We start from the raw sequence: 24,354 nt of genomic DNA on the forward strand, positions 1-24,354 counted from the left end.
ATAAATGTATATTTGCAGTTGAAATGAAACATCTTCATCCTGTCTTTTTATAACCATATGGGGAGAGCAGAAGTGGCTTACCTTGATCTGATTTTGACATGCTGACAGGGGCAGGCCGACCAGACTGATGCCATTGATGGAGATGATCTGGTCACCAATGTTGAGCTGACCACAGCGTGCTGCTGGACCAGTAGGCATCATGTTGGCCAGGACCACTGTCGGCACCATGGATCCCCAACCAGACTCCACGATGACAACACCCAGGGGTTCACCTTTTGTCTTTGGTACTATCACCTGGAAAAGGGGACAGAAGTTAAATACTGACTGACAAGTGAAAAGTGGTGTTGAGATTTTTAAAATCATTGATATAGGTGCAAACGTTGTACCTTTCTCATGTGAAACATGGGGACGATGATGGTAATTTAATCAGTATATGATAGGTAGGTGAGTGAATCCATTCACATGGAAAGGGAAAGGACTGGGATGGTTCTTTCACTGAAGGAAAAGTTTGGTAACCTAGCCATTAAACCCTCAAAGCCATGCCAAAAGCCAATGATTGATTCCTCCAGCAGGTACAGTGAGTGAGGCCAATATTGGTGTCCCCCATCAAAACATTGCTGGAGTGATTGAGTTGTTTTTTAACATTGCTTTGAACAGTATTCCAGTAATAACACAGCCTGTCGGCTTCATATGTAAATACAAGTGACAAAACCCTTTCCACATCTAAAACAAACACTGAAAGTGGTGCAGGTTCAAGGGGTTTACGACTTTTGTGTCGCCCATCAGGAAGGGCATGTTGCTAACAGACCTGGAAACATAATCAGGGGAAAGGATACTGCTAAAAGTCACATAAAACCACACTTACTTACTCTTTCAAACTGGAAGATTCTATAAGCAGATGGACTGATGGGATTCTGTTTGCAAATGGGATAGATAAGTAATGACGTGGATTCATTTACATGGAATGGATTGAGAACGACATAAGTCTTCCAAGTATAATGGTGGAAAAAGGTGGTTCTTCCATGAAGGAAGACTGCGGAATAAGAAGGTGCTTTAACATGTGAGTAAGTGTTTGAGTCTAGTTTTATGCTGCACTTAGCAATATTCCAGCTATATGGCGGCGGTCTATAAATAATTGAGTCTGGACCAGACAATCCTGTGATCAACAGCATTAGCATCGATCTACGCAATTAGGATACGATGATATGTGTCAACCAAGTCAGCGAACCTGACCACCGGATTCCGTTAGTCGTCTCTATCAACAAGCATAGGTTACAGAAGATCAATTCTAACCCGGATCTTCACAAATCGCTTTAACATGTACCTCTTTGTGATAATCCTTGTTGGCGAACAGGTTGAGTTCCTCCCCATAGATCTCCTGTTGGTTGAGGACATCCTGGTAGTCCATCTCCTTCAGGATGCCCGGGTCCTCGATGCCATTGGCCTTCAGGAACTCCATGTAGGCCACCTGGAAGGCCTGCCCGATGGACTGGGCTATCAGCTGGGCCTGCAGCACAAAACACACACTGTTACAGTAAGCAACACAAAGGAATCGTTTTTTAAAAATGTATTATTCTTTCAACATTGAAATTATGTCTTCATTTGGAACCAGATGTACCTGTAAGGAAAAGAAATTTGTCCTCAATAGAAAGAATTAGACAAGGATATATTACCCACTGTTCTGAGAAAGGATCATCTTATGTATACATCATAAAGCTGTTGTTTGGAGAGTTCATATAAATGAGGAATTCTTTTCAAGAATGTTTGAGAGGCATACTACCAACAAATACAAAGGTAAGAAAGTAATGGAATGGATAGGGAAAAACAGGAAGTCTTTTGAACATGAATCTATTTAAAGATACTATAACGTATGGTGATAGATCTTATTTGGCGAGTGACTCCCTCACAAGGATAACCAAGAAGTTAAAAATGGAATTATCCTCTTCCACTCCTTTCAGACATTTTCCTGTACTGTAACAAGCTTCATAGGGATGTAAAAGAAAGTAAAAACTTCAATTGTCAGTCATTAGAACACAGACGTTCTGAATAACATCTCAGATTTTATTTGTACCTTAAAAGTTTCAATGTTTATAACCTTTCCTTTAATCTAGAGACAAATCTCAATGCCTTTAGAAGTGGAGATATAACAGCATGCAACCTTTTCAAACAAGTAAAGATCAGACAACTTCATGATTCAGTTTGTCGAATGGCCAAACTGTAGCCATTCTTATTCCACAATTACTAGTTCAGTAAACCCTGATTGTTTTAAGGCCATATACAACCAAAGACACATATCAGCTAATTCAGTTAGTAGCACTTAGCAGTGTCCTATAGGGTATTCTCTGTCTGCAGTTTGTGGGTTCATCCAATTGTAGTTGGCATCATGATAGTTTGTTATTCTTACATCTATCTTGCCTGACTGTGTGCAGTTAGGTGTAAACATTACAAGTATTTCACATTCACCAGTTTAACAAGTGGAAAACACACTTTCCAAATGCAAACTTGCGTAGGCATCAACCAGAAAAGATCTGAAGAAGACCTAACCTAATGATTCTGTTTGCTTCAAAGCATGCTCCAGAAAACATAGCTATACTTGTAATTGCTCCTGGCATTGCTTGCAGTGACAGGAAGCCTGGCAGCTTCCATGCTGACATTAGCTTTTATAAACCCAACACATTGCAACTGTCATGCTTAAACTTAATGGCAGTGTCTATATTGTGTGAAACAATTCATCCTCCCATACCAAACACTGTCAATGTTCAGCTGCCAAACACTGTCAATGTTCAGCTGCCAAACACTGCCAATGGTCAGCTGCCAAACACTGCCAATGGTCAGCTGCCAAACATTGTCAATGTTCAGCTGCAAAACACTTCTTGAGATTGTCCTGGTCAGCTTCCAGTCACTCAAACATGAGGTTTTGGTTTGGTTCACAAATACTTTGTATATTATTTATTGTTGGTACAGTCATCACCCAGGGGCCCACGTATTCATGATTAGGATCCCTAAAATTATCACTGAAAGACCAGAAGACTCAGACAAAGATTCATAGATCCACGTAAACCCCTGGTGAACAATCTCATCTTCTGAGACAATGCAAACAGTCACAATAACCTTTCTCTCTGGAGAAGGTCAACATGAGTTTTAAATTAGTTAAATTCAGTTAGATTTCCATAAGTTTTTTTCCTTTGATTGCATTACATTGTGATCAGCTTGTAAAACACATTTAGCTACGTGAGGACAAAAGGGGTTTGTAGCCTGCGGTATACATTCATTAGAAAACATTCAACAGGGGAAAAACATACTGAATTCACAAAGCCTCAGGCTAAACAAAGAACAATGATTTTCATGTTTTGTCAACAATTCCCAAAACAACACTTCTTAAGTTCTTTAACCAAACAGATGTCCAACTGCGTCGGCATCACCGGATCAAATCACAAGTGCTCATGCTGACTACGGGAGTAATGCAGGCAATCTTCTTCCCAACACATGTTTTCCAGTAGTATACATACTTAATTTTAACTTTTGATGGGGAGGTACATACTTAATTAACATAAAATTAATATATATAGTATTATCTACATGGTATTTTTTAACATTGAAAATGTGTGCAAAGACGTAGCACCACGTTCTGGACACTGCTTCCGCCGATAACAGGTACTTGATAATGCTGAACTTCCCACCACCCACAGGAAGAAGGGATCCCGTCCTTACATGCAACAGTATCATCACCAGCTGATCTGCCATCGCTGTCACCTCAACACACACATAATGGGAAGTAAACTCATTTCAACCATTAATCAATTTCAAATCAATCACTGTTAATTACATTTACTTTGTGTGACTGAGAACAATACCGACCTTAGTGCTTCCCTAGGCCAGGTTTTACAACCAAATCCCTCCATCTGCTCACTTGAGTAAACTCTTACTGCAATTTTAAGTGATGTGGGCCATCAAAATGGTATTATGTTGACACCCGATATTAGATCCAACTCAGATAAACACATTACTTCTAGTCAGATCTTGAAATGCACAGCTGAACATGTTAATTTCACTCTTTTCCACCGATGCAGGATGTCGATATCATCTGTAAACATTACACCATCCATGCATTCTCTTTCCATGCTAAAAAGACTAACTTCAAAGAACCTGGTGTACAATATCCATGGCCATTGAATGGCAATTATCTTCAATAAGGCTGTCAAATACATTTTGAAAGATTGGAGATTATACTACCATAGCAAAAAAAACTGCCCCACATTCAAAACCTGCCCTACATCTTAAACCTGAACTACATCTTAAACCTGCCCCACACCTTAACCCTGAACTACATCTTAAACCTGAACTACATCTAAGCCCTACCCAACATCTTAAACCTACCCTACATCTTAAACCTACCAGACATCTTAAACCTGAACTACATCTTAAAGTTACCCTACATCTTAAACCTGCCCCACACCTTAACCCTGAACTACATCTTAAACCTGAACTACATCTAAACCGTACCCTACATCTTAAACCTGAACTACATCTAAACCCTACCCTACATCTTAAACCTACCCTACATCCTAAACCTACCCTACATCCTAAACCTACCCTACATCCTAAACCTACCCTACATCCTAAACCTGCCCTACAGCGTAAACCTGCCCTACACCTTAAGGATGCACCAAATTCAAACCTGCGTTCATGATGTGAATCATCTGACACATTGTCAGATTAAAAACATTGATGCACCTTGGTAACCAACAAAATGTGAGGTGAGGTGAGGTGAAATTGGGTTTGACGTCGTGCTTGGGAATATTTCGCTCATATGACGACGTGCATGCGCGTGTATGTGTTTGTGCAGCTGCTTGTACTAGCCCAGACTTAAGCTGGTTTTATAGTGCTAGCCCACTGAGATACCATGCCACAGTGAAGCATGAATACCCCACTCAGACAGAATTACTAACTGACTCCGAGCCGACCAGTCCTTGTTGTACCCATTAATGCAGAACGCCAGGCAGGGACCAACAAGTACCATATTTTAACGTCTTTTGGTATGACGTGGTCGGGGATCGAACCCACGACCTTCCGCTCTCCGGGCGGACGCTCTAACCACTACACCACGGAGGCGGTCCCAACAAAATGTTATCAACATACTTATCACAAGATACAGGTCAATTCATGTTATGTATAGTAGTTTAACTGGATGATACATTAATGTTTCAATGTTAACTTTGTGTCTGCAATGCCTCATGGCAAAAGTATAAACAGAGTATCATGTCACAACAATCAGAACCATAAAAGAAGATGCTGACATTTTGACAACATCGTGATGGCATACAGATCCACATCGCTTTCATATTAAGAATGAATAGGACATCAATGTCAGATGACCAACAGAATCAGGAACTCTTTAAAGCAACATAAAGGTACCTACGGCTATGCTGAGACCACCCATCGTCACGTAGCTAGCTTTGCAAGATTCCGCAACCATCTTGAAATCCTTTCAATATGACAACTGAACACCTACAATGGACTGGCATTATAAGGTGTTTATTTATATCTCAGTGCCACTGACATTTACATGACTCAATCTGCAAGTACAATAAGACACCAAGGACAGGGCATTACTGAACTAATATACATTGTATCAGGTCTATCAACCTTCACATTTCTAGGGCAACAGCAGTAGGTGGTATCATTGGGGTAACTTTGCCAGGTTGTGGCTTTAAACCACAATTGTGTATTTTTCATCATTTCAAGTACTGTATATTCTTTATGAAGCTCATTTGTTAAAATATACTTAAAAAAGATGAGAAAATTCATATTTGGCATATAACTACTTAAATTGGAACAATATGCATTTTATTAAGCCTTATTGATATTTCTTACCAGCAGGTGTTCAAATTAACAGTGTACAGAATTAAGGAACAGTGAGTGAGTGAGTGAGTTTAGTTTTATGCCACTTTTAGCAATATTCCAGCAATATCACAGCTGGGGACACCAGATATGGACTTTACACATTGTACCCATGTGGGGAATCGAACCCGGGTCTTCGGTGTGACGAGTGAACGCTTTAACCGCTAGGCTACCCAATCGCCCCTCTAAGTAACAAGTACATACACAATCATGAACAGTTGGTACATCTTGACAGCCTGCTACATTCCAGAATTTTATATTAATCATATATCTCTTGTGTAGTATATGTTATTTGAACTATCAGCTGTAAGACATTCCAGTCATATGATGACAGCCTATAAATAACAGTGAGAACCAGACAAACCAGGAATTGACATTAGGAGAAATATCCAAAGTCATCGGGGTACAATGGCACCAATTAACCAAGCCTGCCCACTGACACATAAGATCATTTACAACAGACACAGGTTCGACTCATCATGCCCATTGCTGATGTATGGAATCGTGCACTGTATTGTTGCCACAAAACGGATCAGTACTATAGCTGCTTCCGCATAAAAACTTAATATATCATGTAAAGGATAACAAAACGTCTACAAAAATAACCAGCTTTGAAAGAATGCAAAGTCTGTGACTCCACTGAATATATGTCAGGTGTAATTTCATAAACCTGTCATTTTTATTGTATACCCTTACAGAAAGAATACAGCAATATGACATGATGTATCCAAACAAGTGTACCTTAAACTACAGAGGTTCTTATCAAAGGTCTGGAAAACCACAGTATGGAAAACCACATTACTAATGACTGAACTAGACTCTACAAAAATATGATTCAATGGTTACAATTTTCAGAGGAAGTAATTATTAACATAGTAAGTGAGGACTTGACAACACATCCACTGACACTTCAAAAGAAAAACAAAAAATCTTATTCAGTCTTTGATTAATCTTGTCGACAGTGTTTTGATCACTTGCAGAACTTCTGGAAGCATGTACAAGGGTTAAAGATAAGTAATCCCCATCAGAAGCTGCTTCATCAACATTGTGCTAAAACTGATCTTCGTAACTCGGCACATAGGACTTTCCCATAGTAAATCAATGACAAGTTCTTTTCTTCTGAGTATGCCTTTGGTAGAAAATATGTTTTGCTCAAAAAAGGCATCTTGGACACATTTTGGAGATTATGACAAATCCCTGATCAATATATTTCCTTTTCAGATGATCAATACATCTGGATCACAGAAAGCAAATATCAGGCCTAAATCTCACGTGTCATAATATGCAGCTTAACATCATTGCTACACGCAGTCTGATTAATGGCGCTGTGCAACACTTGGCTCTTATTTCTTGACAATTTATTTGGCTGTGGGATGTTTACAACATTGCATGCCTCTTCCCACATGCACTAGACATGCCCCTCGCATCAACTCATGCTAATAAACCTATTAACATGATCAATCAATTCTTGAAAGAGAACGGTGATATTGGGTGTCTAGCCATTTTGAGCCCGAATCGTGTGGAAGAGGCGACTCCAGGAGCTGTTTGAGTAGATGGGAGCAAAGTAAACCCATTTGCATCACAAGGAGGCTAAATATTGCCAGAACTCAAGTGTCAAACTTGATATATCCGAGCCCTCAGAAGCCTTTCTTGTTTTAATTTAGAACCTATTCCCCCTGATCGGTACCACCTACTGAGGGATAAAGAACTCATCCAATCAGGCAATAGTTTCCACGGCAAAAGAAAAGTGCTTGCTTGTTTTAAATATGATACCTCCACTTTGTTTTCAGCGTAAGGAGTGTGTTAAAGAGCTAAAGCTGTTTCTACAACCTCGTTGTTGAATCTAGCTGCTGAAACAGGAATAGTAAGGTTAAGTCATTCATCAATGGTCCAATCATGTAAGAATCATCTCTCTCAACAAGACCTCTACGATACAACGACATGAGCCATACAAACTTGGTACTGTACATCAAGTAGAACTACCATGTCTGAGCTGTTTCACACAAATGAATAGTTAAATTTCACCCAGAACATACCCAGGATGGATGAGTGAGTGAGTGAGTTGGGTTTCACGCCGCTTTTAGCAATATTCCAGCAATATCACAGCAGGGGACACCAGAAAAGGGCTTCACACATTGTACCCATGTGGAGAATCAAACCTGTGCCTTTGGTGTGACGAGAAAACACTTTAACCACAAGCCTACCCCACTGCCCCTATCAAGGATGACAAAAAAGAAAAATGTCAACTTAAACTTTGCATACTTCTAAAGGCATACTCTGAAAATCTACACCATGCTAAAGCCTTGAGTCAATTTTGTACTGAACATAATCAAATATAAACTGAACTGCAGAACACTTTGATCATAAAGGCATGAGCTGACAAAAGTCCTTGGACTAATTCTTCCAGAAAAACTCTCCTAGAGAAGGAAAAAACCCAGTGATGACAAATCACACACTCTCTGCTAAAAAAAACTTCTTCAAAAGACTGGCCAACAGCCAGAGATTTCCTGTTCCAAATCTAGAAATCTTTGCTGTCAGAATTATTGTTGACTAGACAGAATTATTCTGACGAGACAGCTCCAAATTACTGCTGCACACCTCTAGAGGGCTCGGAATACAAATCAATGACTCGCCAAAGCTAGCATATTATTTTGACAGATTTTCCAACTGACTGGGCTGAGTATTTCACCTGCCTACTCGACTTCCAGTGTAATGTGTGTATGGTGGTAACTGGGCAGCAATCAGTCAGGCTATGCTGATGAGGAAGTGGCTCTCACACAGGCCACAGACTACACACAGACAACACTGTGGATGACAACACTCCCTACTATATATACCCATGACATTTAGGCAAGATTAACACATGGTCAGTACTAGTTCTCCATCACAGTCTATTATCCACAACTCTTAAATCTCTCCCTGGTGATAAAACATGGTTAACATTCACTTTGCTACGATTGCCATGAAAGCCGCTTCCTCAAGAACATAAAAAATGTCTGGAGAGTTCACTGGAATCAAGATAAATACACACTTAGAATAGTAACAGTAAACAAAAGAGGGTTAATAAACAATTATGTCATTGGTTCCTCAAACTGTTGGTCTTCTTGTTTAAAAAGGATACCAATTTGGTTTACCAAGTTACAGGAGCAGGTTTTGCAGAACTCCTGCAACATGATGAACTTAGATACTTGTAGATGAAGATGAACTTTGACACTCTTGGAATAAATTGAAATAAGATACTCCTGAAGGAAGTTAAATTTGGCCAATTGGATACTTTTGGATGACAATGATGTTAGCTACACTTGGTTAAGATCAAACTAAATACACTTAGAGGAAGATGAACTTAGATTCTCTTGAAAGAACATGAACTTGGATACTGTTGGAGCAAGATGAACTTAGATTCATTTGAAAGAAGACAAACTTGTATACACTCAAAAAAAGCATGAACTCAGATACTCTTACAGGATATAAAGGTTTTAAATTGGACAAAGGAATTCACTTGAATAATATTTTACACCTTAATTCATCTATAAGGGAAAGAAACATTGGGGGCTGAAGTCCATCCATGAATAAAAGAAAGAGTTTAAGATTGTTTTAATAAACAAATACCATGAATCATTGGGAAGGAAAAAGCAAATAATTGATTTTCTGTACTTTAATCAATAGGATAGTAAATACTTATATGCATTTGCCACTGGAATATTCAACTGAAATACTGGGCAAAATGGTGTATTTGTCATGCTTGTCATAAGCATGTTCACAACACTACTGTCTTGACTGAAATTTAATTTAACTCTATTACTGGTAAAAATCAATGTCTGACTAGCATCTGTTTATGTCCCTCATATACTCTGCTCCCTATCAATCCGTGAAGATCCAGGTTAGAATTGGTCATAAGCAACCCATGCTTATCATAAGAGGCGACTAATGGCGTCGGGTGGTCAGGTTCGCTGACTCGGTTGACACATGTCATTGTATCACAATTGCGTAGATCGATGCTCATGCTGTTGATCACTGGATTGTCTGGACCAGACTCGATTATTTACAGACTGCCGCCATATAGCTGGAATATTGCTGAGTGTGGCGTTAAACAACAAACCAACCAACCAAATCTGCTCCCTTTCAAGCCTTTCATCCAACTTGATGGTTGAAGCAAACAACCAGCTTGGCTTATTTCAATTCAAGGTGTACCTTTTTAACCTTCCAAAACACATAGCGATAATGATGCAGGCAATCCCTCCTGATCTGATATTACAACCTTGCCCATGTCCTGTATCATTACTAAAGTCATCTATTATCAAGGCATAAGGATAATTGACCTTGTAATGAAAACATATAATATCAAAACCAAGTTTTCCCAAGCAGATTCTATTCCAGATCCATTAGTTAAAATGTGTTGTGATTTCCAAAGACTAAACCAGATCTCTGAACACAATTACACCGACAAAAAACTGTGCAGCTCTGAATGTAAACAAGTATTAAGAGCTTTTAGGTGGTGTGAGTATTTTAGGACTGCTGTTACCAGTTCCTCACCCATTAAACCAATGACCTTCTTCCTTCACTATTAATCCATCTCATCATCGAATCAACCTGAGAAGTGCTCCTCAAGAAACGAATCAATATGATACCTTGGTGTATCTATTTATAGTTTATACTTTAGAGATTTTACTGAAGTCTTCCGCAAGGAAAGATCAATAATTAGACATCTATATTCTGATCCTTGCCTTCATCCCATCATGAGATTTCTTTTGAAATACATATTTTTTTAATAAAATGTTTTCAGGTTATTTGCCTCAACAAACGCTGAATGGAAATTATATGATCAGGGGTGGTATCAAATTCTAATTAAAGTCATTTGTGTATGAACTCATGACAAACGTTTCCTTCCTTTTGTATTTAATAGGATAATTCAAACAAAGGAACTTTAAAAGTAAGTAATTAGTGATAACTTAAGCCTGTTAAAACTGATGTCTTGAAGACTCTACCCTCATGTATGAGGATTCATGGATGCTAATACTGCAACAAAGTTAACCAATGATCATTTCTCTGGAAGCAAACAACTATTGATGTTTCAAGAAAGGAAGACAATTCCTGAAAATACCTGCTCCTAACAATGAATGATTGAGACAATCCCCTTATGACATTTAAAGTAACATCACAAAATCTTCTAAAACACCTCGTTTGGGTTATGAGATGATTCCCTGATTGAAGACATCTTGATGTTGAGGATGATAAGCATTTTATGACATCCTTTCCAACTCAGTGTAAGGGTGGTTTGGCAAGTCAGGGGGAATAATCGGCGTCTGGACTAACTAGATTACTCACGCAAGAAATTGCTTCATAAAGATTTAGTAATGTGGAAATCTTGATGAGGAGAGGCTAAGCCATCCTGTTGCTTTATGCTTCTCTCAGACCGTTTAAAACCTAAATCTGACCTCCGGCTCTGCTGGAATTTTATGACGGAACTTTCTCATTTTCTCCAGCTATATATGCAAAAGAACTGGATTGGAAGGACTGGCTTGTGATTATACCCCTGGCACAGATCAGGTGGAAATTTTTCCTGACTTGACCCCCTTGGGGGCTATCTGCCCCTTCCTCACCATTATCTCCACACCAAGGAAGACCAAGCAACAAAACAGGTGTTTATAGTTTCAAGCTACTCATCATCCGGTTGTCCTGGCTGCACTTAGTTTATTTTTACATATTTGAAATCTTTCAAACTGTGAGATAGTATCATTGTCAAGGCTATAATTACCTCCATATAATGTTCTAGGAGGAATGATGATTCTTGTCTTATCTTGTTATTGGTAAATGTGATCTATCCGATTGCAATCACTGGAAATTGAGTGACAAAATCAGAACTGGAGCAGTCGTCAGATCAGCACTCATCACATCAAGACGAAGGAGTTGGGCAGGACATGTACTTGCTGAACAATGCCAAGAAAGAAGCCAGAATCAAATTATGCATGAACATTTTCTCACATGACATTATTAATCACAAAGGCAAAGATCAAAACCCATTTCCTTGTCACAAGAAGTTCACATCAAAGTTCACGTTTACTTGCAAATCTCAAGCTTTTAGCCACAAATGCCTCTGACAAATATACATCAGTGCCCAATAATTTGTCCCAGAACTCCTAAAATAACTCTCAAACCAAACATGGTCTTCAGTACAAGAAAGTTTGCAGCTTTCATCTCATGTGTTGGCAGCAACTTAGCACTGCAATAAATGAGGTGTTATCACTAATCCTCATGTTCCTTACAAACCTGTAAACAGTGACCATGACGTAATGAGATAAAATGCTATTAAAACTGAACTTATCCAAACATGTGCTAACTATGGAGGAAACAAGACAAAAAACATATTTCAATTGCTTTCATCTCTGTTTTATGAGTTTCCTTTCCACACTTGAAATCCCTTACATTTCTCTGCATGTTTCGAAATATGTCAGTATAAACATTTTCACTTAGATAATGCCTGGCTTACTACAGTGAAGCACAACTTACATAACACATGGACAGCATCTGGATGATGAGAACAAACTGAGGTAAACTTGGTGTTGACATCATGTCGAACATTATTGCTCTTATATAACCGAGCCCAAAGAGGGAGTGTTGAGGGAGTGAGGGAGTTTAGTTTTACGCCGCACTCAGCAATATTCCAGCTATATGGTGGCGGTCTGTAAATAATCGAGTCTGGACCAGACAATCCAGCGATCAACAGCTTGAGCATCGATCTGCGTAATTGGGAACCGATGACATGTGTCAACCAAGTCAGCGAGCCTGACCACCCGATCCCGTTAGTCGCCTCTTACGACAAGCATGGGTTACTGAAGGTTCATTCTAACCCAGACCTTCACGGATCCCGAGCCCAAGGAGATACCATGCTACAGTTAAACATGACTACTACTCAGACACTGACTCTAAGTCCTTGTTTCATCCTTTTAATGCTAAGCACCTGGCAGGGCAACAAGTACCATCTGTTCAATGTCATATATAATTATGCAATGTGAGAAAAACAAGACAAACAGTTTGGGGTTGTGGGTCCAGATACAGATGATGGTCAGATCAGATCTACATGTTCCGTTGTCAGGAAGGGTCCATTCTCATCAGCAAACATGCATTTATGCAGAGACTCATTTAGGACTTTTGTAGTCTGAAACTCGACCATCAAGAACCAGTTGGGAATTCATTCCCACCTTCCTTGTCTCAGTCAATACAGCTGATATTATTCCATACCATTAAGCATTGTATTTTTTCCCATTGATCAAGTGTCATAATTCTCTGTTCAGAAACCATATCCAAATTAGCCCATGGATACAAAAATACATTTTCTTCAGACATTCCACATTGTAAACAATTCTTATGCCCCATTTGAGAATATGCACAACAGCTAATCAACGAAAGCCCAAAGCAATGTCTAAATACATCCTAAAAAACATCTTCTGACCTCTGCCTCCCTCAAGCAATAAAACACGGTTCATATCACTGGTGGGTCTGACTTTCAGGTTCCTGCTGATTACCGAGTTTTCCATGCAGATGTTATAACCACAGGGAAACAAACATGTCGACTTGACAAATACCATGATTATATTCTCTGGCCTAAAACAATGCAGAGCAAACAAAATGTTCTATATAACTACTAACTGGACCATAAAGAAGGGTAGGATGTTTGCTATTCCGGAGACAAATTACCTTTCATCTATTACATTATACACTACAAACAGTAGAGCTGATGCAATTCACTCAGGAATTTTGAATAGCAGGACATCCTAAAAGGATTGCCTTGAAATAGGACCACTTGTTTTTCTGTAAGGATAAAATTTATGTCAAGATTGGCAACTTCAATATTTGAGCAGTAAATCAGTTTATTGTCTTACTTATAAAGAGAATTCAATCAGTATAGCACACAAAAATCCAACCAGCCCAGATTCACAAACAATAAGAAGCTCCCTTTCCGCAAACATCTGACAACAAGCCTCTACTGTAACCTTCAAAACCAGATGAAGGGTTTTTACCTTTGGGAACCTTGGCTGTCATATTTCAAGATAAATTGTTTCTCAGCTGAATCAATAGCTTTACAGCTCTAATCCTAATGGACATATAGATTCTAAGGAGTGATGCAATGAGACAATATTAAGATTCCACATCAGTTGGGATAATGAGCTTGGTAGGAGAAATTCAACAGCTTGATAACATTACCATTACTGTCTATCCAAATCTGGATTCCTTTCATGGCCTTTGTTCTTTTTTGGTTCATATTTCAGTTATTGTAAACATACAAGCAAATCTTTCAACAATGGCCAGTATCCACAGATGGCTTCACCATGATGAGGTAGGAGATGGTCATATCTATTGAAAGTAACATAGCAGACTGTGTTCCCCGTCAACACACAGTTGGTCCCGCCGGGATTAGGAATAACAGAATGTAGCCGAGAAAATGAAAATGACATATGGGAAACTTGCTACATAAAGACGTTTCCAATCCATGGAGTATTTGGAACATGGTCTACAGCTAAATGGGGTAAAAATCTTTGACATTCAGAGTGAAAGAAATGTTTTTACCCTTCAGTCTGCTTTTCATATGTGATCATATTTTCAGGAGTATCTTTCCTATTTGCACTAGTAGTTTAGTATTATGGCAGGAAAACAAAACTTTCAGAAAAAATTATTTGGAACTATTAAACAAAATACCAAATTCTGAAAATCTGTGTCATAACATTTTGGTAAATATGAAAGTTCCAATCATCTAAAACCTCTTTGATACATGGGATATAGGCAGGGAAAGAACATTGTGAACCACCAACCTCTTACAAATGTGTGTTCAAGGCCTTTCAAGTAAATAATACATAGCCAAATTTAGAGATCAAGGCATAAACAATAGCTACTACACAGACAAGCACATTTTCAGGGCCTATCAACCTATTACATGGTCAAATGTGTGCTCAAGGCTTATTAGGTACCTTTACATCACAAAGTCACTGTTTGATGAAGACAATTGAGTGTCTATTTATACACTGAACAAAAATATGTTAGGAATAGTTTTGGGGGTATTGTTATATATTGGAGACTGAGGTTCCTTACATCTGTATGTTATATAACAGTATTTCATGAGCCAGAGCATATCAGAAAGCCCAAGGGGTGCTCAAAGGCTTGCTTATTACATCATCCAGTATGTAAGTAAGGTCTCTCAGGTACCTCAAACAAGGCAAAATGCATGATCAAGGCCTGTTAAGTAGCTGTTACACAGTCAAATGTGTGTTCAAGGCCAACAGGAACCTATTATATGACCAAATGTGTGTCCAAGTGAAAACTCAGTGTTGGTTGGTGGTATCAAGATGGGTCTTCTGTCTGTATTGGTGGAGCAACAGCAGTTAGAGTGGCTACAACAGGGGACAGAGTGCTCCCTGTAGCCAGGAAAGAAACAGTACCACTTAATACAAACAGCTTGGAGAATGTATAACAGGTCTGCTATGTGAGAAGCTGCAGATGCAAGGCTCCTAGAGCACAACTTGTCTCATACATCAATAGTGTGCATTGAGCCTGTTGATGTATGGTGAAGAGAGGTTACTTGTCTCTTCCTCAGTGTGGTGTGGCATGGAATGATGTGGTGTGGCGTAGCGTGGTGTGGTGCGGTGCAGTGTTGTGTGGCGTGGTGCAGTGTTGTGTGACGTAGCGTGGTGTGGCGAGGTGTGTGTAATGCTAGTAATGTACCAAAGCCTGTCTTCGCATTATTTATTTGTTTGCGCAGGATCCATGCACTGACATTCCTGAGAAATTTCTGCTTATCTATTGTTCATTTCGGATTTTTATTTTACAGAACGTAAAATATTTATGTAAACACTCTGTAGTCTCAACTCAAAACTTGCTCCAAAAACTAAAAACTTCAACTTGCAAACTTGTTGCTAGGCATTACAGCTTACAACCTGTCCTTCTACCTTTATATTTGTCCCAGGAGCTCACACCTTGTGTCTTGATTTTAAGATATGTCATGGAGCTTACAAATTGTTTCTGGAACATACAACTTGTCCCTAAAGCTTACAATTTGTCCTTTGATCATATATATATCATAGAGCTTGCAAACTGTCCCTAGCTGGGCTGTTGTCATAAATATTCCTCTGTCTCTTAAATTAAATAGATAAGTTTGTCAAATCATTAATTTCCTAGTCAGAATACTCATTATATGGCTGACTGGGCATTAAAAAAGTATCAATACTTCAAGAAAGCTGGCACTATCCTCAGCATCTCCACATGACCATGATGTCTACACTATTTAACAGACGTACCCAGGTAACATGTTATATAGAAATAAGAAGGATGACACTATCCTCAGCAACTCTGCATGAAAATAATGTCTCAAGTACTTAACAGACCCACCCAGGTAACATGTTATATTCCGTTCCTGTAAAGCAGACTTCATGATGATCAAAGACTTAGGAACAAAGCAAAGAGACAAAACTCATCATCTGATGACTACGTTTTCACTGAAAGTGTATAAACTGCCTCCAGATCATCAATTGCTCCAACTGACAGCATCCTGTCCTACTGATAGGAATGTTTCTCCGTGATAGCATTGCTTCATTTCCCCTACAACGTATCTGATAGCGACACCATCAATCCTTCTTTAAATCTCCTGTTGCATGGAGGCAGACATGAGAATAAACTTCAGTCTCTACTATATCAAAAAGAGCAGTTCATCAGACAAGCAGCCCAGTTGGAGGGTACCGTGACAACTGCCAGCTCCACACACCATGCCAATACCTACAAAGGGTTGGGCAGGAACATACTCATGTCGTCTGCTACATGACAACTGACTTGGGATTATCTCACAACAACATGGATATCTGTCCACAGATCAATCACCCTGCAGAGTAGAACGTTTGCGACATATTGAAGCACTTTCATCAAGGACAATGAATCCCCAGTGCAGACAAGAATTAATCAGTTTGTAACGCCATGGGAAATAAACTTCGTACTTACAATCAATACTCTAAATTGTTGTCAGGAAAATAAATATTTTCAGTGTACAAGCACAATGGTTGTAGATGTTTCTATTTGTATGAACAAATACTCTAAGGTTTAATATTTGAATGTTTATTAGTCATTAAATGTAAAATACATGTCCTCATGATATATAAATTCTAATTACAATTAGAAAAAAAAAATCATTTCATTCTCCTGTTCTTTTGATGATTTTCTGTCCGACAAAATAGATGTGTTTGCGAATAGGCTTGTTCTTTATGCCAAGTTCCTAGTTCAGACATGGAATCACAGCAATACTTCAAACTTATTCAAATCATCAAATCATACTATCACTGGGATTAAGAGTTTCCATAGCAACCCACCTGAGAAAATGCATTCCCTTAAAAAAACTTTAAAAATTAGATGGAATCTGATACCAAAGATCGCACAAAGAAATGAAAAACAGATCGCAGACCAATATTCAATACGGCTTATGAAACGAAGAAAAATCTTTTCTCTCAACAGATTTAAAAAAATCTATATGTTTCAAATAATGTCTTTGTGAGGCAGAACCTTGAACTGCTTGTGTGTTTGATACTTGGCTATCAAATGACTGAGGAGAATTCTAACAACAAGCATATCCAGTGTTACAAGACAGGTATGGATCAATGACACCAGACAGAGTTAAAAGCAGATGCACAAGGTGAATCACAATTCAATGGCACTGTGTCGTGGACAAGCTTCCACATGGATATGAAAAAGATGAGAAAAGATGTTAATGTACCAGCTCTCTGAACGTATTTAGCTAAATGGTGCCTTTGTTGCAATTGCTATATGGATCCCAAGACAAAAGACAAGTACTGTAAACTTTCCCAGCCCATACATTTCAAAACTTGTGACTGCTTGGTGAGTTGCATTGGTTCTTAATGTCCTTGCTAGAACTCTCCATGGAGCATTTGTCTTGCTCGTGAAACTGGCAATGGAACTTTCCAATTGAATGTCAAGATGAAAGGCTTATCAGAGTAACATATTAACACTATCTTAAGTCCACTAGCTTCTAAAGGGCAATATACTGACCTGTCTGTAGAAGTTTATACCAGTGTATATTGTGAGAGGCTTATAACACACATATCAGATCGTTGCATCTTGCTACTTAACAAAGTTATGGCTAGTGTGCTTAAAACATATATACAAAAACTGGTGATGCTCTCATCCACAGGGGACGGTGGGGCAACCAAATGGTTGAAGCGTTCTCTCGTCACGCTGAAGAACCATTTCCCCACATGGGTACAATGTGTGAAGCCCATTTCTGGTGTCCCGTGCCGTGATATTGCTGAAATATTGCTAAAAGCAGCATAAAACCATACTCACTCACTCACTTTCTTTTGTTTCAAAGAAAAATAAAAAAAAGATTCTTGTGAGATCTTTGGAGGTCCATGCTTGTTGTAAGAGATACTAACAGGGTCAGGTTTCCATTATTTCAGGGGGATCCATTTTAATAAACTTCGGTTCTATTTTAAAATATTGCCTCTACTACCCTTCTTAGTTCCCTCATCACGCCGAAGACCCTGGTTCGATTCCCCACATTGGTACAATGTGTGAAGCCCATTTCTGGTGTCCCCCGCCGTGATATTGCTGAAATATTGCTCAAAGCGGTGTAAAACCAAACTCAATCACTCATCCACAGCTCCATATTGGGTGGACACAAGTAACAGACACAGACGAACTCAGACAACTGTGCAGCATGTGCCACTGTGATTGAGAGAGTGAATGAATGAACAAATAACAATTGAACGAATGAGCCCGGAGTTAGTGTGGTTTTACTTTCGTTTAGCAATAATCCAATCCTATCAAAGAGCAGGCCACCAGGAATGATATTTCAAACAAGGTGCACAACAAACTAGCACTTCAATGACCATCCACAGCCTAAAACATTATTGAAATAGTGTGCCTCATGTATGTATTCCTTCTCATATGTAAAGTAAACAGATAAGCATAAGCAAACTTTTGTGCTGTGCAAGCACATAAATATGACTAGCTCACAGTGGGGATGTTGGGAGTGTTGATGCAGAGATGTGGCTTTGGGTGAAGTTGAGTGTGATTGGCAGATAGGGTGCGTGCTTTTCAAATGAGAGAAATTATTGGTTTGGATGGCGCCTTTAAACCATGTGACGTTTTTACTATGCATAACCACTTTTGCACATTTTACTTAGTTCGAGACTTTTATTTCTTCACTACTTTAAATTATTGGTTTTAACTTCATGACCAGGTCATACAGCTTTGTAAATACTCCCACTGTCTTTCATAGAAAAGAAACGGTGACCTTGAGTGATGTTGATCCTCCCACTGGGCCAAGCTTGCCCATAATAACTAAACTGACTCACCCTCAGCTTCCACTTTTATGTTTACAGTTATGGATAAACTTCACTCTGGACATTAATTTAACTCACACACAGGATTAACTTCAAACCTCAAACCCTAAAACACAGAAAAGAGACTAAGTCTGTGATAGAAAAATCATTAAGAAAGCTGGACAATAATATGTCTGGCTCAATGAGAACCTCTGCATACTCAACCCAAAACTGTAGATTTACATATACATAAACAAACAATCTCTGATGTTTCAGCTAGCCTTTCTTATTACCATGGAGCACTCCGTATGATGGACAGTCTGCCATGACCACTTCCATCCATGTCTTCACCATAATCCCAAAACCTACACTTGGCTGTTGGACATCACTGCAGCAATAACACTGTATAAAACACCTAGATTCTGACATATGAAATATTCATCTGGAGTTAACTTCTGTCTCCTCATCTCGAACATCTCTACACAGTACAAACAACAGAATGACTTCAAGACACATGTTATATCTGGCGCCGAATAACACAAGTTCTTTTCCCCATATTTGTGATGTTCAAACATGCAATGCATTTTGAGAAGCCCAATTTACTGCATCTAGGGCAACCTTTTAAGAAGAATCATTATGACTGTCTGTGGAAAAACATCCTTCTGAGGTATTGTACATAAAAGAAATAGCCTCCAGCACTGCCAATTTAGACCCGAGTTGGTTGCAGGCCATTTTCTCAGAAAGGAAATGAGAGCTGGGAGAAACATTTGTGTTTGCTAAAAAGTCAGAGTGTCTTAGTATGTTTTAAGTTGGAGGAATAATTTGTACAATCCCTAATGAGATTGCTTGATGCCATTCAACCTTGTCTTTTATGGAATTAGGCATGAAATTTTTAAAGACTTTTTAAACAGTTCTTTTGACATTTCTCCCAAACAGGGAGCAGTGTTCTTTTGGCATTTAGCAATTGTGATATATGTTGGAATGCCACTTTTAGCCATAAAGAATAGATCCACCTTATCATCTTGATGATTCAGCAAGAACATCACCATGTAGCCATGTGCTTATGTTAATAGCCAGTGGCTACTGGCAGAAACCCAGTCCTCTGTTACCATCTTTCTATGGCAACAAAGTAATGTTCCTTATTTCATCCAGATGTCTTCTGAAGATTACAGTAATAACATATCTAATTATATCTGGAAAACACAATAAAAAGATGAAACATATTTACATTTCCACACACATTATAAAATATTCATACACATGTACAGAGATAGATACCCACTGAAACTATTTGTCAGACAATGTTTTAGTGTGTGCACGTGTCAGTATGAGTCACGCATGTATATAGGTCACATTAGAGGTAAATTCTGTTACTGCCCTGAATACAAATTACAACAATCTGTTTGTTCCTGCATTTCCAAATCAACATATGTTTGAATGTTAAGTTAGTCAATGAGAAAAATGAAAAGTGTATTTCTTTCAGGTATAAGCATTTCACAATGTGTCACAGTCAAAATAGCAACTGCAGACAATGCATTCCTTGAGGAGCTGATTGCATGACGAAACCTTCCCAAGTTGTACACCAACTTCCGGGTACAGTGAAGCTCACTGCCACAGCATGTGGTATGTTAATTGCTTATTAATTCTTTATAACACGACATGCTTAGGTCATTTGACCCATTTGACTGTCATAATAGCTGTAGTAGTTTCATAAACAAGATTTCACCATTTCAATTTTGGAAGAAAAGTAAATATGTACAAACGTCCAAGTTTTATCAAGTTCTCTGTGTTTTGATAGGGTATGCAAATGATGCATAAAGATACTTTTAAGTTATTATTAAGTTTTACAATGTATGCAGTAATTGTGCAATGTCTAAGATTTAGGATTCTGAAGGAAATCTGTTATGAAGAACCTGTCCAATGCATGCAACTTATCTCCAGTACCATGTGTGCAATGTATACAACTTGGTAACTGCACCACAATGTGTGGATGCTCATTGCCATCAGGTCCCTATTTAGCCTTATTCTCAGGCCATATAGTTTTAGTTTGTGGGTTAATGGCATCCATTGACAAAAAAAAAATCCAGCTGAAAATTAGAAAAAAAAGACTTTGGACATCATGGGAAACTTCATCACAATTTACAAAATCAACCATGGCCTTTCTTTCTGATCTGAACTACAGTGACTGGTAATATACATCACGACAGTGAAAATCTGAAGGTCCATTGTAATGTAGTGTGGCAAACTGTTTTTCATAACTTCACTCCTTGTAGCATTTTCATCAAATGAAGTTGAATGCATGGTAAGTCAATAGAGGACAGTTTCCATTGTTATCTGGCTGGTGAGGTCATATATATATATATTGACAGTATCCTTTCCCTCTCTTATGTTTTACCCTTCATACATCCATTCTGAGTCTAAACATATCTCGGAAGAAGATGAAGACTTTATACCACAGGACATGTTCCGGAGTTGAAAAGCTCTTTTGAACTTTATCAATATTTCCCAAATCATTTGTCGCCCCTCATACACATTTCAAACCCATATAATACCCTCAATATTCAAACATAATTTGCAAACAGATAATTTCTTTAAAAGGTTACATCAAAAAGTTAAATTTTAAAGAACATCTTAGATATACAGAAAAATCAATATCATTAAAATCTGATCCTTTACACTGAAACCATTCATCTCTGTGCAGAGATCCGATGAAGCCTCCAAATGAAGTCACATATAACGCATCTCGAGCAAACATAGAATGACGAGTCTAAATAAGGAAGTTGGGGTTCTTGAAGTTAACATTCTTTATTTTTCAACCCCTTCTTTGATTCGGAAAGTTTCACTTGAGATAAGGAAATTCACAACAAATACACAGCAGTAAAGTCTCTTGCAGACAGCATGGCGCTCAGAAATAACTGTATTATCAAATATCCACAATATATTACAAAGCTGCGTATTTCCAATCTCAACTTTTTATTTTTGTTTGTGAGATAAGGAAGACAAATGTGTTTATCAGAATGCTTCTGTTACTCGTATGGTGACTGGCTGACTACAATGTACACCTGATGCGACCTATGACGGTATCCTGGGAACTTCACACAATGAGGCACACTATAACAGTAAAAGATCTAAATCAAATATATGGATAAATAAAAGCACCCTGATATACACAACTAGATGACATAGTTAAGATACCTGTATACGCTGTATAGCTGATACCATCTTATACCACTAACCCACATGTGAAGCCAAGATCTGAAACCACGATGACTTAAGCCCCATAATGAAGAATTACAAGCAACTCAGTTTGACATTGAAAGGTCTACAAAATGCCATGTGACAAATTGCCAGTGACCGACAAAGTCCAGCAGCTTATGAAGATTGCTCCACAAGAATTATGTTAACAGCCTGGCATCTGCCTGAATAACAAGGGACAGAACAAGGCTCATGATAGTTCATCAAAATTTACCTAACTCCATGTCAACATTGTTTACAATTAGGCTTCTTTGATTTCTCATGGATTACTAACAAATCCTTCACTCAACACTTCAGCTGTTTTCATGTGTAGGAGAATGTTTTTGGACCGTATTTGTGACAAGCTGAGCTGTTTTTTTTCTCCAGCTGATATTTGTGAGCTGTTGCTTTCCATGTTATCTTTTTGCAACAGGTCAGAATGGCTAATGATGTGGACGTAAGTCAATGCATTGATGTCATATGAAAATATGTTTGCCAGCAATATTTTCTTTCAAGATTTGCTGTTTCACCCACATGTGTAAACAATTTCCTGATTATCCATATCTCTTAGGAATTAAATAACACATCAAGCATCACACAAAGTTGCATCATGGCAGAAATTCTGACAAGTTGTTTTACCAGTATGTTCTTGCAGATGACAATTATATACATGAAAGCATATTAACAAAATTACACCCATTTAAAAAAATGTATTTATATATCACTTACTCAAAGTTGAAAAAATTCAATTTGGACAAAACTACATTGACACAAGATGCACTTTTTGTATGATGACAACAGCTCCACCTATAATGAGCACTGAACGGATGCAACAGGACTAGGTAGTTGCTAACAGACGTTGTTGCTGGGATTAGCTGTTATCCGTCCTAACCTCTCAAGGAAATTAGAGTAAATAATTTAGTGGAGAGCATCACCCCTGGCCCCCAGGGAAAGGGAATGTAATGGGTCCATGTCATGCATGTGTGTCCCTGTCACCATCACAGCACCTTTCAACCTCTACAGATATCACATCACACCAGAACACGACAATCCAGCACGGACATTCACTGAACTCACAATTATACACAATTATTTTACATATTACTTTCCAACTTTCATCATTTTCTCCTTTTTTAATCCTGACCAACCCTATTTTGTGTGTTAGATTTTTTATATCTTGCAAGATCGGAGAGTGTAACGTGTGGTAAGACATCGCTGCGTTATGCCCGTGGTAATATGTGAGTATGTCTCGACGGATTCACAAATGTGTAGCAGTATTTTGATTGATGTGACAGCTTTGTGATACATGGCATGAAAGATTATCATCTTGGTAAGTATTGGTATGGTGCAGACCAATGCTGGATCAGGTCTGGAGCTCTACAACCAGGCCCCGATTTCTTGAAACAAACTTAAGTTTTTACTCAAATTTCAAACTGAGTTTGATAATTTGAAACAGCTGAGTTTCTAACTCAGTCGCAATTCTAAAACCAAAAATACAAAACAACTCATGCAACCTATCTACCTAACTCAAATTGTCTACTATGTTTGAGTTTTATATCCATTTCGGTTTATTCTGGAAAATGCATTTCCTGCTTTTTCTCAACTTTGAGTAAAAACTGTAACTTGTGTCAAGACTCAGACTTAAGTTTGTTTCGAGAAATCGGGGCCAGAATATGCTCATAGCTACTGGACATAAATCCAGGGTAGACCCCCGCATAGCATCTTCTGGCACTGATAAAGTACTAAATGCACACACATTTTGATATATAGTTTTAGAGTAAGTGAGTGATTTTTGTTTTAAGTCGCTTTTATCAATATTCCAGTAATATCATGGCAGGGACATCAAAAATGGACTTCACACATTGTACCCATGTGGGCAATCGAACCCTGGTCTCCTGCCTGACAA

At 38.5% G+C, this 24,354-nt stretch overlaps 1 protein-coding gene across 10 annotated transcripts in view; it reads right to left on the reverse strand.

Annotated features, from left to right (window-relative positions):
• LOC124255838 overlaps positions 1–24,354 on the reverse strand; it is a 149,511-nt gene that overhangs the window by 20,583 nt on the left and 104,574 nt on the right. For all 10 annotated transcript variants that reach the window (XR_006892777.1, XM_046689784.1, XM_046689782.1 and 7 more), the window contains 2 exons: positions 1,325–1,507; positions 82–294 (listed from right to left, as the gene is read on the reverse strand). Coding sequence is in view for 9 of the 10 variants with exons in the window: in XM_046689784.1 (XP_046545740.1) it covers positions 82–294; positions 1,325–1,507 (396 nt within the window). In the remaining variant the exon portion in view is untranslated. The remainder of the gene's footprint in view (positions 1–81; positions 295–1,324; positions 1,508–24,354) is intronic.

The sequence above is a fragment of the Haliotis rubra genome, unplaced genomic scaffold (assembly GCF_003918875.1).
Source record: "Haliotis rubra isolate DU_JTF1 unplaced genomic scaffold, ASM391887v1 Scf61, whole genome shotgun sequence".
Taxonomy (NCBI): domain Eukaryota; kingdom Metazoa; phylum Mollusca; class Gastropoda; order Lepetellida; family Haliotidae; genus Haliotis; species Haliotis rubra.